The sequence below is a fragment of the Bidens hawaiensis genome, unplaced genomic scaffold, assembly GCF_021521415.1.
Source record: "Bidens hawaiensis isolate Kalapana, Puna unplaced genomic scaffold, B.hawaiensis_p1.1 tig00049710_1, whole genome shotgun sequence".
NCBI classification, from domain to species: Eukaryota; Viridiplantae; Streptophyta; class Magnoliopsida; order Asterales; family Asteraceae; genus Bidens; species Bidens hawaiensis.
This window is the reverse complement of record NW_027506120.1, coordinates 31827-50051: the sequence shown is the minus strand read 5'-3', so window position 1 is coordinate 50051 and position 18225 is coordinate 31827. Positions and strand designations below refer to the sequence as shown.

Here is an 18225-nt window from a genome sequence, read left to right as displayed (position 1 = left end):
AGTAAACCGTTGTTAGGCGTTATTTTCTATTTGCATCAATCTTCTATGAATCTTGTGCAAGTGGGAGATTGTTGGAATTTATCTGCCCAAGACACATATTAGAGTTGATGTGGCTAGTACGTATTGTTCCAAGTCGGGTCATACCTAATAACAAGCTAGACAAACACCACGATAATTATTATTAGATATGTTCTAAGTAATGATTATCAACACTTATAATATTTGGAAAATGGTTTTCTAAATATTTGCATTTGTGTGTTAAATAAACTATATGGATAATTTATATTTTGAGAGATGTTACTTAAATTGGTTAAATAAAATATTGCATGTTACTTATGATATGTTTTATAACATAAGTATCATAAGTAAATAAAATGTAAGTAATTAAAAAGTGGATTTGAAATTTGGGTGGAAAAATTCCTCCCTCTTCTCTCTCCTCCTTTTATTCTTTCAAAGCATGCATGGTTGTTGATTGGGAGATTACTTTTCTTGGAGAAAAACAACCATACTCTCTCACACACACATTGCTCTCTCTCTTTTCCCTCCATTCGGAACCGAGAAGAAGAAGAAGAAGAAGAACATGGGTGTTCTTGCAAGTGTTTTGGATCCTAGCAACCTAGGTGTTTGTTGGAGCTTGTCGGGTATACAAACTTGAGGATTCCTCCTTTGGATTCTAGCCATTCAACCTCATTCATCTCCTTTGAATCCGTAGACTTGAAGGTATATATATGTTAACACCCTATGGTTGTGTTTTGATAGCATGCATATTCGTATATGGATCCGGGCATTGGGTTTTACATAAACGGGTTTATGTGTAATGGTTAACGAGATTTAAATACTTTATTTCCGCTGCATTTTCCTTAATAAATGGTTATTTTGGACTTTGATAATCTTGCTAAAACCCAACAGTTTATGCAAGGGTTTTGGATCCACACTAACTGGATCTTCTATAAAATGGCTTCTAAGTCTTCCTCCCTATTCAATTACTTCATTTTTCTCACTTAGTTAATCTTTTTAATAATCAATTCTCTTGTAGTAGAAAATTTGAGAAGTTAACTAGTGATTTATATCGTATTATTCAACCTCGTGATGAATCCCTAATGGATTTTATCACTAAATTTGGTAGGGAAGCCTTGGAAATCCAAAACCTTGATATGGCTACGGCTGTCGAGGCATTCAAGATAGGATTGCAAAAAGGATTCTCCTTTTATGATTATTTTATTATGACTCCATGCAGGAACCTAGACGAAGTCAGGAACAGGGCTCTAAGGTTCATCAGGTTAAAAGATGACAAGATGATCCAAGAAAAACTTGGTGATTCAACAAAGCATGAACAACTTGATAAGAAACAAGGATCCTCGTAAATAAATAATAACTCCAAGCCTTATACAAAATTCAACAACCAGAGCGTCCATGAAGTAGATGAAGACGAGGATGAAGAAGAATGCCCTAGAATGTTAGAATATTGTTTCTCTGTTGACACTACTAGACTATAATGTGCCATGAGGGATGTAGGTGAAAAAGCAAGGTGGCGACCGATGAATTCTTCGGCCTTAGAAGAGAGATAGGAATCGGATACCTCCTTAGCACATTTTAAGGAATTCTTAGACATGAAGAAGTTAAGGATCCAAGATCCTGAAGAAGTTCCAGAAAAGGTTGCTCCACCTCTAGCAGATGCGCAGATAATCAACTTCATCTCTGGAGGATCAGACATTCGTGGCACTTCTTCCCCGTCAACAAAACGACACACCAAAGAGACCAAGTTAGAGAATGGAGTAAGGACTATCCAAACAACCACTTTGACTAATGAAAGAGTCATGACTTTTAGTGAGGAAGATCGAATGCACCTCCAGTATCCTCTTCATGATGGGTTAATTATTACACTGTTTATTGCTAATCATTATGTTCGTAGGATTCTAGTAGATGGTGGGAGCTCTGTGAACATCATCTAGGCCGATGTTCTCAAAAAGATGAATATCCATGAGGCTGAAATATTTCCAAGATCCCCCGTCCTTGTTGGCTTCAGCGGTGAAACTAAGAACACGCTGGGGGACATTAAACTTTTAATATATATCGAGGGAGTTAATTCTTTTCAAAAATTTTGTGTTATTGACAATCTATCTTGCTGTATTGTTGTCCCTGGCAGGTCTTGGATCCATGAAATGAAAGTTATCGCTTCAATATATCATCCATGCATAAATCTACTAACTCCATGGGGAGTGGTGAAGATTGATAGTGATCAAGCAGAAGCTAGGAACTACTATACTTCATCTATGAAGCCAGCTGCACAACAATGTATTGCATAGCAATTAAAGAACCATCCTAGAAAATTGTTGGAAGCAAGGGAGAAGGACGTTAAAGAAATATCCTTAGACCCTGAAGACCCAGACGTCAAAGTGTAGCTCTTTTTAAGTGTTTGGATTAGCTTATATTCTACAAGTTGATTATACATCTTAATAAGTTGTTAAATCCATCATTTTTAATTTGTTATAGTAATAAGTTACTTCAATATTATTAATCCATCACTATTTGAAGGCAAATAAGTAATTTACCCCTATTAAACAAATAAGCTTCTTCAAATAAGCTAAAAAATCATCTTCAAATAAGCTTTTTCAAATTAGCTTATATAAACTTATAAGCCTAAGCTAAAAAAGCTAAACCAAACACCAAACTAAGCTTATTTTATAAAAAAAGCTATAAAGTTTGCTAAAAAAAGCTAGGCCAAACACCCCATTAATATGTAATTAAGCAACCCTTGGCACATGCATATATATTTGATTTGATTTGATTTGATTTGATTTGATTTGATTGTCAAGTGGGGGGTTATTCAAAGTCAAACATATAAATGAAAGGAAAGCTGTTTGCATTGCCTCAACCGCACCGGATCTGTTAGTATTCCTTCCGGCCGCCAATTCACCATCTTTCTATCTCTCGTTGAACAGCACTTGTCTTCTTCTGCTCAGATTCAACCGATCTGATCATAGTAGGTGACATCTTCCCTTCTGCTGCCTGTAACTGACTGATTAATAAGGTTTTTTGAATTTCTAATTTTTCTATTTAGAATATGTATGATTTTCTTTTTTTAATTTAGTAATGATCTCTTTGCTATGCCTGTAACTGAATATAAATAAATGCTCTAATTACTCAAACCACTCTAATTGGGGAAACACTGAACAGTTCATGGGCTTTTATACTATATTACAATCTTCATGCAAATTAAAAGAATCTTAATGATATCATATAGACAGTGTACAAGTTTCTATAAATAGTTAGTTTTATATAGCATATTCATAATGTTATTATTTGTGTTTGGGGGTCAGATTTGCAAATGAGTCTGAATTCATCAGGCAATCACGTGTGTATGTATAGCAGCAACTTAACCAAAGGCGCAGAACAATGCAGGAAGCTTGAGATTGATCTGAATTTGCCAGCCTCTTCCAATGAAACCGACTCTGATGACGAGGCTGTGTCACGACATGGTGGAACGGGAATCAGAGTGTCAGAATATGAATACCAGCAATCGTTGAGTTCCAGGCCGTATAATGATGATTCTGATACCAAGGATTCTAATAAAAAAGATGCCTCTAGAAAGAAGTAAGTTACTTACTAATCAGTTTGGGTTAAGTTTTATCTCAAACGAGTCAAGCTTACTATTTTCTCTGAAAAATGAATGGGTTGTTGGTATGCAGAAAGAGTTGCAGTAGTAGCATGGTTAAGTGGAAAGAGCAAGTGAAAGTGCACCTGGAGATCGGGCTTGAAGTGCCCCCGAATGATGGTTATATGTGGAGGAAATATGGTCAAAAAGAAATCCTGAATGCCAAATATCACAGGTTTCTCTTTAACCCCTGCTCCTGTTACTTTATTCGTTTACCGTCTTTTTTTTTGCTCAGAAAAAAAACCCTTAGAACTTTCAAATTTTCGCTAAGAACCATGGGTGTTCATGGGTCACGGTCGGTTCAGCCGGTATTGATGAAAACTCTTGGCTAAACAGCTAACTGCTAATCACTATTTCGGTAAATGGAAACCAAACCGCCTCGGTTCGGTTTGGCAATTAGAACCTTTTTTTATTCAAAATTGTTGGCTTGTATTTAATTTTTAAAATGATAAAGATGGTTTCTCAAAGTTATACACCTGCATATTCCAGAAATGAAGAAATAAAAAATTAATAAAGGTTATCGGCAAGTTCCAAGTGCAAATCATGAACCGAACCGTTAAAGCTGGTTTTTCAAACCATGATCAAACCATATAAATCTCAAAGCGGCTGACCCAGCCGATTTGCTTCAGTTTGGTCGGTTTCAACGGTTTAAGAACACCCCCTGCTAATTATCCATAAAACCTTTTAACAAATTTTTAACTTAATGTAATCACTGCTGGTCAAAACTATGGCGTGTTCTATATCCATGTTGACTTTCTTTTCGACATGATGATGAGAACATTGTTAGTTGTTAGGGGTGTGCATGGGTCAGTTTTGGGCTTAAAACGAAAATTTGTTTTCTGGGTATTTGAAAACTGTTCGGTTATTTTCGGTTTTCACAATGAGTTCGACTTGGTTTTGGCTTCTTTTTGTTTTACCATTTGGGCTTGAAAATTTTGGGAAAAAAAGAAATGGCCGAAACAGTGAAGTTGGGCCACAAAGTTTGGGGCTTAATATTCTTTTTAGTTAATGATAATTTGATCGTTACACTTTTAGACATCATCATCATCATCATCATCACTTTTAGACCTTAAAATTTTGGGTTACACGTTCGGTTTGGTTCGATTTTTTTGGGTTTTTGGTGATAGAGAAATCGAATCAAAAAATCAGTTTTTGAAAATATATAAAACCAAACTGCTAGGGGTGTAAACGAACTGAGCCAAGCCGAGCTCGGAGTAGTTTTTCAATCTAGAGCTCGAGTTTGGCTCGTTTTGAACTGTATTTCTAACGCTCTAGCTCGGCTTATGAGTTGTTTTTCAAGCCTAATTTTGGCGCCTGCTTGACTTGTTATTTATTAATTATTTTACTTGCACTTATTTTTGGTATATTTTTTAATTTACATAATATATATTATTTTATTATTATTTTTATAATGTTATACATAATAATACTTATTACAAAGTTATTTATTATATTAAATAAAACTTATATAAATAATAGTCTCGTTTAGGCTTGCGAGCCGGCTAAAGCTCGGGTTCGGGCTCGTTTATTAAATAAGCTAATTTTGAGGCTCGAGCTCGTTTATGCCCATCTGGGTTTTAACTTTTAACGAACAAATCTTGATCAGCACACGAGCGGCTTGGATCATTTGTACATCCGCAATGCGTCGTTTACCAGGCTCGGTTGTTTTGAGTTGGTTACATCGGTTATTCCGATTACGGTTCGGTTGTTTCAATTTTGTTCACACCTGTATTAGTTGTTATCAAGGTTAAAGAATCAAAATTTTGATGAAAGTTGGTTATCTTTTCATGCAATTTGTCCACCTTTCTGTTACTACATATCTCCTGCATTTATCCAATCCTTATTTATAAATTTGCAGAGAGTATTACAGATGCACATACCGTAACACACACGGTTGTTGTGCAACCAAACAAGTTCAAAGATCCAGCGAAGACCCGTCAACATTTGACATCACTTACCTCGGAAAGCACACATGTACCAACATTTCCAAAACTGATCATCCCTCGTCTACCTCTACCTCCGAATCTGGTTACGGCCTTATAAATTTCTCATATGCACAAGAATCTGCATCTAAAACTTCAAGAAATTCTTTTGAACTTTCAAATTGGCCTCTGAAACATAACTGAAAATTCAGGAAACAGTTGCTTCAAACGGGACGTAAGAATTGTTGCTGTAGATTCCGAATTTATTGGGATCGATGGCAGCTACAAACGTTCACAGAATAGTTCATGGTCGTTGCGATTTGGTTAAACTTACAGACTGCTTCAATGTCAAGAAGTCAAGGTTTTTATTCTGACTCATGATGTTTTATTACTATATACACGTTGTCACAATATATACAAAGTCATAAGTGAATTATTTGGTTAATATGATTTTATGAGCTTTTGATTTACAACCAAAAAAATAAGTATAATGGTTGATAAAGCAGATCACTCGTTATAAGATCTGGCAAAACAGGCCAGAATGGGTTTGGGTTAGGACTGGTTATAAAAAAGATTATTTTGGTTCGGGTCAGGATGGATTTTGGCAAAATGGGTAGAGGTCAAAACGGGTCATTTAAAAAAATTGTCACTTTACTCCCAAAGCTGCGAATGTGACATTCTTTTTATAGATCAACTCATATTTTTGCAGTTCAAACGAATTTATTACAGTTGTCAATTTAACTTTGAAATAACTTATTACATTTTGTTTCATATATATAGATTTGATTGGTTATATTTGTTTTATTATAAGTAACAAACTGACTCATCTTCTACAAGATACAAACATAAATGATGTTGATCATATTTAACAAGCGATGTGAAAATAATAATAAAAGGGCATAATTGAATAGTTATAAGTAAAGTTTTTAAATTGGTCGCTCTGACCTGTGCCCATTTTGATCCAAACCTATTTTGACATGTACCAAAACTATCACCTTTTAAAATGACTTGTTTTGACCCATACCCGTCTGTTTTGCCAGGTTTAAAATTTCTGGACAAAACAATGATTTGAACACCTACACCAGCAAACAGCTTTCTGCAACATGGACCCAGAATTAAACATTATCTTCAACACAAGATGGGTCATGAACTCGTAATATAATAAAAAAATGAAACATGAATCCTGCATTCAAAACATTGACATGAGGTTCAGAAACCTGTTTTAAAAGAGAGCATCTAGGACCTACTAAATTAACTCGTGTGATACTAAATATGTCCATGCATGGCACAGACGTGAGCGGTGCATCATCGTTACGTATAGATATCGACGATCTTTATTTAAAGTGTTTCCGTTATGGTGTTGATGTTAGTCTTCAAGTTGTGATACAAAACGTTACATATCTTATATACAAGACTTGTAATCCTTTCAACATTGGGGTGTTCAATATTCGGTTTTAAACCAGTTAATCTAAAAAGTGTACCGAAACGAAGCTGTTAAAAACCAAACAGAATTATATTTGGGTGCTGTTTGTTTTTTAAGAGGTAAAATGGCTGTAGAATGTGGACCACATTGCAAACCTTTGGAGAAGAATAGGTGGACCAAAGGTCTGCAGTCTGTACTAAGAAGAGTGTTTGTTTTTAACATCGCAGTCTGTGCTAAGAAGAGTGTTTGTTTTTAACATCTGCCTGCCTACTCCTAAAAACCATATCAATCTAACATTATCAAAACCAAAGAACAACACAATCAATCTACCATTAACAAAACCAAAAAAAAACTAGATCAATCTCTCATTAACAAAGTTACAAAACCAAGCACAAAAGTACAAAGATAATCAACTGGAAACATGCCTAGTGGTGGAGGGTTGTAGAGGGTCGACGAGGTGGAGAGGGTGGAGGGTCTCTGACGGGTGGAGAGAGGTGGAGAGTTGCCAACGGTGGAGAGGATCAATGGAGCGGAGACGTGTGAAAGAGAAGATAATATGATGGTTAGGGTTTTGAGAGAAAAGATATTATGAAAGACCTGATGGTATGAAAGATGCTAGAAGATTTGAGAAATAGGTGATCCATGTCTGCGTGAGGAAGAGGGAGCGCAAACTTTTTTAATGAATTGTTTTCCGAAAAACAAACAATATGCTAACCTCAATGTCTGCGCGGAGCAGACAAAAGAAGTCAGGAAGATCTTTTGTGAAAAAACAAACACCCCCTTGGTTTCAAATTCAAAACAGAATTGGGTAATTGGTTTTAATTTCGTGATTTTTTGTTTTTGAAAACTCAAATTAACCAAGAAATCCGAATTACGTATATTGGGCTATGGGTTATTTTATTTTTTTAACTCATTGAACCTACTTTGTCTACAAAACGGCCAAGAGAGAGGCTAAGAAGGCAGTGTCGGAAGCAAAGAACAAGGCCTATAAACGGATGTATGAACATTTAGAAACAAAAGAAGGGAAACATGATATGTTTAAGATTGCCAAAGCCAGGGAGCGTAGAAGGCAAGATCTAGGGCCTGTGAAGTTTGTAAAGGATACATATGGGCATGTACTGATTAAGGAGCAGGACATCAAGCTAAGATGGCAAACCTACTTCCACAACATTTTTAACAATGGGAGAGTTTACCAAGAAGAATATGACAACACAACCTTTCAACGACAACAACCGAATAACTGCTAATGCCGACGCAACACACGGGAAGAGGTGCAAACGACACTTAGGAGGACGGGAAGGGCTAAGGCGGTTGGCCCAGACAACATACCCATCGAGATGTGGAACTGTCTGGGAGAAGGAGTCATGTGGTTAACTGCTTTGTTCAATACTGTCCTCAATGATGTGGTAAGATGCCAGGCCAGTGGAGGAACATCGTCGTAGTCTCTATCTATAAGTACAAAGGAGACGCCCAATGCTGTGGTAAATACCGAGGAATCAAACTACTAAGCCATACTATGAAGCTATGGGAAAGAGTGATGAGGTTAGACTTAGACAGGAAACTCAGGTTACGGTGGACCAATTTGGCTTGTCGGGGCGTTCCACCACAGAGGCAATACACATTATAAGAAGATTAAGGGAAAAGTATATGGAGAAGAAGCGTGACCTTTACATGGTGTCTGTTTACCTAGAAAAGGCGTACGACAATGTGCCACACCAAGTGCTTTGGGAGTGCCTGGAGGGTAGAGGGGTCCCAAGGAAATATATATAGATAATTATGGAATCTATACCAGGAGTGCAACAAGTGTCCGTGCACTCGTGGGGGATACTGATTTCTTTCCCGTGAAAGTAGGCCTTCACCAGAGGTCAGCATTAAGTCCATTTCTTTTTGCAGTAGTCTTGGATGAGTTGTCAAAGTCGATTCAGGAGGCACTCCCGTGGTGCATGATGTTCGCAGATGATATTGTGCTAGTTGCTGAGAGAAAGCAAGATCTAAACATGAGGGTTGAGGAGGGGCGGACAACCTTAGAGATAAAAGGTTTAGTCGCTCTAAGACGGAGTACCTACACTGTGATTTTAGGGGGATAAATGACAATGAGGACGTCCAGATCACCATTGAAAGACAAGTGGTTACGCTGGTAACGAAGTTCAAGTATCTATGATCATTTGTTCAGAGCGATGGGGAATTAGACAGTGATGTGACCCATCGAGTTCAGGTAGGATGGTGTAGATGGAGAGCAGCCACATGTATATTGTGCGACAAGAGATTCCCAACTAAACTAAAGGGAAAATTTTATAGGGTACCAGTTAGACCTGCAATGATATATGGAACAAATTGTTGGGCCATCAAAAAGGTACAAGTGCGGAAGATGGAGGTAGCAGAGATGAGAATGCTACGCGGGATGTATGGGCATACAAGGTTAGACCGAATAAGAAACGATGTGTTTCGGGAAAGATTAGGGGTAGCTAATATATTCGACAAGATAAGAGAGTGAAGATTTGAGATGGTTTGGACATGTGAAAAGAAGACAGACGACGAATCCTGTTAGATACGTAGAAAACATTACCATACATGGGAGGAGGGGTGGAGGCCGACCTAAATTTACTTGGGATGAGAGGATTAGACATGATTTGCTAGACACAAATCTTTCTGAGGACATGGTTGAGGATATGAATTCTTGAAGACACATAATTAAAGTTAAGGATTTCTAGGGAGAAAAGACTAACTTAGGGGCTTCTTTTTGCCTTATTTTTTTAATCACACATCATTATGTATATTCTTTTCATATATTATATATTTTTATCTATTTAATATTTGTATTATTATTTTTATTATATGCTATTATTAATTATATTACTGTAGAACTTTGATATCCTCTTATATCCTCTCATACAAATAAAAATGTCTTGTAGAGCTGGGGGTCTCTCTGGAAGCCACATCTCTATCCCATTGAATAGGGTTACGGTGTGCATACATCTCACCATCCCCAGACCCTACTTGTAGCTTTGCTATTGGTTGGATTCCATTGGGTATGATTGATTGATAGATATTTAAAAAAGAATAAAAAGTCCTCCAAACAGAGTAAATTATTTAGGTTTTTAATACATAATGTATAAAACGTTTAGAGGAATTAAATCTTTCATCTAAAAACGCTACGAAGCGTACCACACCAGAAATCAAATCCAACAAAATTCAAGTCAAAACAAAAACATCTATATAACAAACAGCTAGAACGAAGAACAACAATTGTTTTTAGTATTCCCTTCTTGAGCTCCAACCACTAATGTCTCTTCTTGTTTAATACTAGCTGCTGAATTAACCGCTGCAAGCGCTTTCTTGCTAACAATCTTATAAATCTCACCAAGAATCGTCTGAAAAGCCTTCTCCACGTTAAGCGCTTCTAAAGCCGATGTTTCAATAAACGAAAGACCCTCGGTTTCAGCAAATGTTTAAGGTCGGTTTTGTTTCCAATAAGCATGATCACAATGTTTGAGTCTGCATGGTCCCTTAAGCCACCGCTTGACGTTTTCAAAAGTTGTGGGTTTTGTGACGTCGTATACGAGAAGGGCGCCCCAGTATGGTTATGGCCCGGTATCGCTCTTGACCGGCTGTGTCCCATATTTGAGCCTTCACTGTCTTTCCCTCTATCTAAAAATCACATTCAGATTCATTATGACAAAACAAACTTATTATTATTATTATTATTATTATTATTATTATTATTATTATTATTATTATTATCTCCTGCTTGTGTTGTTAATTTAATGGTTAGATTGGTTCATTCAGCCTAAATTTCGGGGGCAGTATAAAAAAGGGGTTCTGAAATAATTGACAATTTTACCAATAAATCAACAAGTCTAATGAAATAGTAATAGTAATAGTAATAATAATCAACAAAGAGAGAGAGGGAGAGATTACTTGAAGAGTGCGAGTGACGAATTCAACGCCGATGGTGGATTTTGACTCCAAACAGAACTCATTTCTTGTGAATCGAGAAAGAAGGTTGGATTTGCCCGCTCCAGAATCTCCGATCAATACCACTTTGAACAAGTAATCGTACCCGACGACCCATTATTATTATTATTATTATTATTATTATTATTATTATTATTTATTCTTCACTCTAAAACTAAAAGTCGGCCCCGTCGAATTGAATTGGTGCTGGTTACGAATACATACATACATGCCACGTTACGATATATTATTTATATATATATATTGTAAATAAATTTATTATTAAACACTTATTTCTCACCAATATACCCTCTTTGGACTTATGACCTATGTAAGAGCATTCTCATCCCATTCCCTATAATTATGTGAGGGAAGTTTGTAAATTATGGGGTGAGGTTGTGAGTGATTGTGAGTGTATATTATAGGGTGGAGAGAGAAATGTAGTGATTTTCTGTAAATTTGAGGAAACATTTGGAGAAACATTTTTATTTTTTAATATTTGTTGGATTGGTTGTGAGTACATAAGAGAGAAAACTGTAATGATTAAGGTATAAAAAATATTATTTAATTAAACAGAAAAGAGAAACATAGTGTTTTTTAGTATAATTATAGAAATAGGGATGGAGAACGGGTTGAGAATGCTCTAATGAATATTTTTCAAGGGTCCAAAATCGCACTAACATAAATAAATTCACTCCCAACGCATTCTTTTAGATATTTGTGTCTCATTGAATAACCAACCAATTTTAAGAGAATCGTTACTTCTAGGGCTTTATGAATGTTTAAATGTACTTTTCAAACTTGTTTTTTTGGTTTTTATAAAATTTCATTTTAAAGCTTTTGGATAAATTTTATTAAATACAATTTTTTTTTAAAATCAAATAAGCAAAATGTAAAAGTTCACCCAAGCATCTTCTTAGATAAAATACAAATTAAATTAACATGTTAGTTGTATGTATATATACAACATTATGTAATTATACTATTTGTATATATAATTATACTATTTGCTTCACATAGTTAACATGTTTTTTTGTTAGTATGTTAACTTTCTCATACACTTGTATATGTAGTTTTAAGAATCTCATATTTTTTTCTCTTAAATCAACAAAGTAGTGTTTACAACTTTGTTAACATTTTTTGCAGTCCACAACATAATATTGGTTTCGAAAAAGCATGGTTGTAAAATTCTCGCTTAGGCTCCAATTAGTTAGTCCTTACCCAAGGTTGTAAAAATCGCTATACGGTTGAATGAGTAGTTAGAAGACCTTAGTCAATGAGTACTCGGCCTTAGTCAGAGAGTACTCAGGGATGGCTCACCTAGAACTCGGCCTAGGCGGGATTACTCGTTAAGTACTCGACGCCTAGGAGCGATTTTTACAACCATGTCCTTACCCCATTGATTAGTTGCCAAGTAATCACTATTTAGTCAAAACTGAAAGGCAAGAAATAAAAGAGTGTTTTCATTTAACAATAAAACAATCTCAATTGCAAAGACAGAACATCTTTCTATGGGTAAAAAACCGGGAAACATCTTAACTTAGAATGGGTAAAAAAGTGTAATTTTGTAAACTTTTCTTTCTAATTTTCTTTTGAGTTATTGTCTTGCTTCTTGTTTGATTGTCCTGGTCTTATAATACAACCGCTGTTCAATAAATTGATAAATGTTATAAATAACTATTATTATGATTATCAATCTTAAAATAGATTTGAATTCTTTTTATATTTTATTCTGTTGTATCTCATTGTATTCTACATTATTAATAAAATCTCTCTCTCCCTATATGTCTCTTATTGCTTTGATATTAGGTTGGTTTCAAAACACGTTATCAACACGAATTGCTTTGAAAATGGATCACACATCATAAGGTAAGTCATCTAATTAACATATCATTGTTCTTTACTATCTCAAACATAAACCATATTGTAATTAATACACTTTTGGGATAAGTTAAAGATTTGTTTGTTGATCTGTAATCTCTCAAAAATACCCAAATTGTAATTCGTAAATCTTGAATTAACTTTAGGGGTGGCGAACATTACTATAGAGGGGAGGAGGGGTAGAGGACGACCGAAATATTAGGGGTGGCGAAAATAGCAGACAAGATAAGAGAGTGGAGATTGAGATGGTTTGGACATGTAAAGAGAAGACAGACGACGAAACCTGTTAGATCCGTAGAAAACATTACTATAGAGGGGAGGAGGGGTAGAGGACGACCGAAATTGACTTGGGATGAGAGGATTAGGCATGATTTGATAGACCTAAACCTCTCCGAGGACATGGTTGAGGATAGGAATTCGTGGAGAAGTAGAATTAAAGTTAAGGATTTTTAGAGAGAATTGAATACCTTAGGGCTTAGACTTAACTTATTTAGTCCACATACCATAATGGTATTTCCCTTGCATATATTATTATTATTATTATTATTATTAGCTTTTATATAGCTGTTAAACTGTGATCTTATTATTAATATTATATAATAATATTAATATTAATATTAATATTATTATAATTAGTAGTAGTTTTTATATAACTGTTAAAATTTGATTTCCTTTATTTTGCTTTATTTTCCTTTATTTTGCTTCATACGCATGTTCTTAGAGCCGAGGGTCTCTCTGGAAGCCACCTCTTTATTCCTTTGGATAGAGGTACGGTGTGCCTACATCCCACCCTCCCCAGACCCTACTTATAGCTTTGCTGTCGGTGAGATTTTACTGAGCATGATTGATTGATTGATTGATTGAATTAACTTTAGATTTATATTTATTTTTCCAATATACAGCTATGATTTATGTTTGTTCATCAAATTGTTTTAAGTGTTAATTTTATGTATAATATAGTTTATTTAAATAAGATAGACCAGTGTGGCAGTGTTCATTAAAAATTAAATTTTGAATCACATAAACCTGCATTCTTGTTTACTTTCAATGTTAGTTGATAAAGAGAAAAGGACGTTTAAAAGATAAAACTAATTTTAAATGATGATCTTTTTCATATATAAAGAGCTTTTCTAACCACAACGTCAGCTGTGTGGTTCGAAAACCATACAAACCGTCACGTAGAGTTTACTACGTGACGCATTGAAGCCGCCATCTTAAAAAAATTAATTTTTTTTGTCTTTTTATATATTTTAATTATTTAATTTTTGATTTTGTTGGTTGGTGTTAATTATTATAAGAGTTTTATATTATATTAGCTAAAATATATGTCTTTTAATTATTTAATTTTTGTTTTTTTTGTTGTTGTTAATTATTGTAAGATTTTTATATTTTTTAGCTAAAATATTTGACTTATATTACATTAATTTTTTTTAAAAATAACGTAATTCTCACTTTGTTAGAGGTGATAAGGTGGTTTAGTGTAGAATATGAGGTCATGGTTATTCATTTAAAAAAATATAAATAACATAAAATTCGAAGTATAAAATGAAAATCTAAAACTTCATTTCGGTTTGATTTTTTGTGTTTTAGTTACACGCAAAACCGAATCCAAACCGTCGGCTTTTGTTTTGGTTTGGTTTTCTTAATCTTCATAATGATTTTTCAGATTGTATTAATCACTGAGGTGATTGTGTATTGTTATTCCGACAGGTGTATATTAATCAAGAGGACCGTACTTTGGAATCACAACAGTTTGTTCGGTATTTTCACTATGTTTGTATCAGTTAAGGCATCGTATGTGTTTGGTGTCAGTAGTAGGGGTTTCACTGCGGCAGAGGTTGCGTTGTTTGTTTGTTCGTTGTCTTTGGCCGTCGGTCACATCATTGTGGTGTATCTGACTATAATTACTTAATTCTTATAACTTAATTTTCGTAATCGTTTTTTTTATTTCATTAGTTAATTTATATTGTTAAAACTAATTCTATGATCATGTTTTTCTTTATTTTTTAGTTGGATTTTAATCATTATAACTTTACAATATTAAAAAGCATAATATCATCTTATACAAAATACCAAACTAATGTACATACAAAATAGTAATGTTTCATAGAAAACACCAAAGTAATGTAAATAAATATCTACAATATTGTGTCGTCGTCCTCGTCGGTGCTGGCTCCGACCCTCGATGTGCTAGCCTCGTGGTCAAAACGAGGCGGAGGTAATGCGTAATCCTCACCATGTTGTCGGCTGGCCTCCCACTCCATCATCCAATCGATATAACGTTGCATCAATAGCACCACGTCCTCTACTCTCCGTAAGCAGGCATCGGTGGCATAATCTAAACGCACAACGAGATAGGTGCGCGGGACATGCTGTGGCACCTGTGGCTGACATTAAAACGATAATTAAACGTTAATATTTAGACGAAACAAATAAATGTAAACGATTTATAAAAGTTACCTGAATGCTCCGCTGCATCCTCCCCTCCCTCCCCTCCGTCCTGCTCCCCCGTTGGCTCGATGTGGTTCTCCTCGACGTGCACCTCCGGTGCACCCAATGGTGAAGGCTCGACTAGTGGCATTGGGTTGTAAGGCTGAGAGTTCAAGTTCATAACGAGATGGTATATTCTCCTCCTGTCGGCATCCTCAAACCGCCGAACAATATGCATGCCTTGGGTACTAGCATGGCTGAGCTCACGCGGGGAAACTATCGGGATCGTAAAAGTAGCTAGCTGTGCTTCCAGTCACCAAGCAACGGTCCTCACGATTGCTTGTGCAGGGTATGTGGAGATGTAGTCGGCGATGGCGCGAGCGAGGTTGCATTGGATCCCCGTCAGGAGGCACCGCAAATAAAACAAGTCTCGGAGGCAGCAGTGGTCAACACCCTAAATCCGACCCTGTACCGATGAGGCTATCAGCCTGTGTAAGACATGCACAACAAAATATAATATAACGTAATATAATATAATGTAACGTTATATAATATAATGTAAAGTAATGTAATATAAAACAATGTAATATAATGTAACGCAACATAATATAATGTAACGTAACGTAAAGTAACGTAACTTAACATACATGTACAACAGGTTAATGATGCCAGAGGCTTTTTCTTGGGTACTATGACCGAAAGGCGCACTCCCAATCGTGCGCCACCAAATGCGCAAATAATCGTCCGGGCCCTCGTGGATGCTGGTGGTGTAGATCGGCTGCCGGACCTCCTGCTCGGTGTAAAAGCCGATTGCCATAGCGAACTCCTCCATTAAAAAGTATCGCCCGACCCCAAACATCTTGAAGAAAACCTCCCATGCACGACCCTCTGGGTCCAGAACTCTCATATGCAACTCTGGCCTCCCCGCCCCCCGTGGCCTGAAATAAAATTAACAACTTTTTAATATATTTAAGTAATCTGTTGTCGGTAAACAAAGTTTGACAAAATAGATAAAAAGTAAATACCTGAAACGGAATGTAGAGTAAACCTCTAGCGTAAGCTCCCGGTGTGTGGGGTAGTTCATTGTAAACATCCTCTTTCACGGCGTGTCCTCCCCGACATATTGTAACATCTTATTGGTCTCACCAACCCGATCAATAAAAGTATGGCTTAAGATGATATTCGGCCGAGGCATCATAAGCCAGAGCTGCGGGAACCGGTCGTGCTTGAGTCTCGTGACAACAAACTACGTGTGTGGGTTACCCACTAACACTTCATCCCCCACAATAGGTTTTGGCGACCGCTGTGTCTGCCGCCTCCACCGTGCCTGCTGCTCCTGGTGTTCAATCTCTTCCTTGAAGTTCTCCATCTGTATATATTAATTAAATATGATTTAATTTAATTAACCAAAAAAAATCAATCCGCCATGTATAGATTTCAACGTGGCGGATTGTATCATCTTCTACACATCGCCGAAACCTGGCTGGCCAAGTACCGACATTCTTCCCAATCTCCTACCACTCTAACTAAACGTTAAAATAACCCGACTAACTAACCGATTGACGTTTACGATTTCCCAAACCTTAACCCGATTAACTAAACTTAAAATAACCTGATTAACTAACCTAAACGATTACGTACCTGATAAGAGTGTGCCGGGGTGTGGTCGTTGTTTATTGAGATGACCGTTGATGCCCGAGATCGTTCTCTCGTACATATATGGAGTGTAGGTGTGTTTGTTTATGTTTTTTGAAATGAATCACGTAGAGAACGAAACGACGGAAATAAGGGTTTGTGTGTTATACGTCACGTAAAGGTCGTTAAGTGACGGTCAAAGATGTTATACGTCACGGTAAGGCCTAAACGTTGTGGTTTTTTAATTTGTTATGAGCCTTTTTTATATGTGATATTGTTATATTATATGTCACGTGAAGGTTCTTACGTGACGGTAAATGATGTTATACGTCCGGGTAAGGCCTAAACGCTTTGGTTTTTTAACTTTTTTATGAGCCTGTTTTTATATGTGATATTACATGAAAAGGCCCCTACTATTATTATATACGTTACATTCTGTTAATAATGTAAACCCAATCGTTGTTAATCATAATTCTTTAATCAGTTCGTTGGTATAGGATGTTTTAGGCATAGGTGCAAGAAAAACAAACGGGTTAATGGTTTGGGTCAAATAAGGGTTATGGATATGGGTATAGGTTTGAAGATATAATATTTAAGCAGATTTGCAATAAGTTCCCTGAAGTTCATTACACAATGGGTTAAAACTTAAGTTTAGGGGGGGTGTAATATGAATATAATTCAAAGATATAGTAATAAATAAAGATAACAGAAAAATGAAGTTAGAGTTTAACATGGCAGTTCGTCCCTCAATTACGAGTTGTTACATTTTTTAACGTGGCGGTAATAGATATTAATATAATAAATGAAAAATAGTAGTAGTTACAATTTTATCTCATCAAATACAATTAGTCCCTCAATTAGTTTCAACACAATTACCATCCAACAACATCAACATTACCATTATCATCCAACATCATCATCATCATCATTATCATCATCATCATCCAACATCCATCATCATCATCATCACCATTATCATCCAACATTATCATCATTAACACCATTACCATCCAACAACATCATCATCACCATTATCATCCAACATCATCATCATCATCATTAACATCACCATTACCATCCAACAACATCATCATCATCATCATCATCATCCAACACTATCATCATCACCATTATCATCCAACATTATCATCCATCATCATCATCATCATCATCATAATGATCATCGCCATTATCATCATCATCATCATCATCATCATCATCGTCGTCGTCGTCGTCGTCGTCATCATCATTAACAACACCATCAACATCATTATCACCACCACCACCAATATTTCTATTAGCTTATTCTTATTATTATCATTATT

At 35.9% G+C, this 18225-nt stretch overlaps 1 protein-coding gene and 1 pseudogene across 3 annotated transcripts; one reads left to right on the top strand and one right to left on the bottom strand.

The window, feature by feature from the left end:
* The first annotated feature begins 3309 nt into the window (after positions 1–3309).
* LOC143616772 (uncharacterized) lies at positions 3310–6995 on the top strand. Of its 2 annotated transcripts, XR_013150719.1 has the most exons (4): positions 3310–3594; positions 3690–3830; positions 5514–5938; positions 6618–6995. XR_013150719.1 is itself a non-coding variant. In XM_077089507.1 (3 exons), exons 1-3 carry the CDS (start codon positions 3329–3331, stop codon positions 5779–5781), a joined length of 675 nt encoding a protein of 224 aa, XP_076945622.1. In that variant the 5' UTR covers positions 3310–3328; the 3' UTR covers positions 5782–6250. The 2 variants fall into 2 exon arrangements, 1 of the variants encoding a protein (XP_076945622.1); XM_077089507.1 differs by lacking the exon at positions 6618–6995 and having other exon boundaries at positions 5514–6250.
* Positions 6996–10102: 3107 nt separating this feature from the next.
* On the bottom strand, positions 10103–15503 carry LOC143616774 (ras-related protein RABA2a-like; annotated as a pseudogene). The gene is made up of 4 exons (XR_013150720.1): positions 15296–15503; positions 15072–15216; positions 10919–11066; positions 10103–10648 (listed from the first exon to the last, which is right to left on the bottom strand). The product of XR_013150720.1 is annotated as a ras-related protein RABA2a-like (transcript).
* Positions 15504–18225: the final 2722 nt, after the last annotated feature.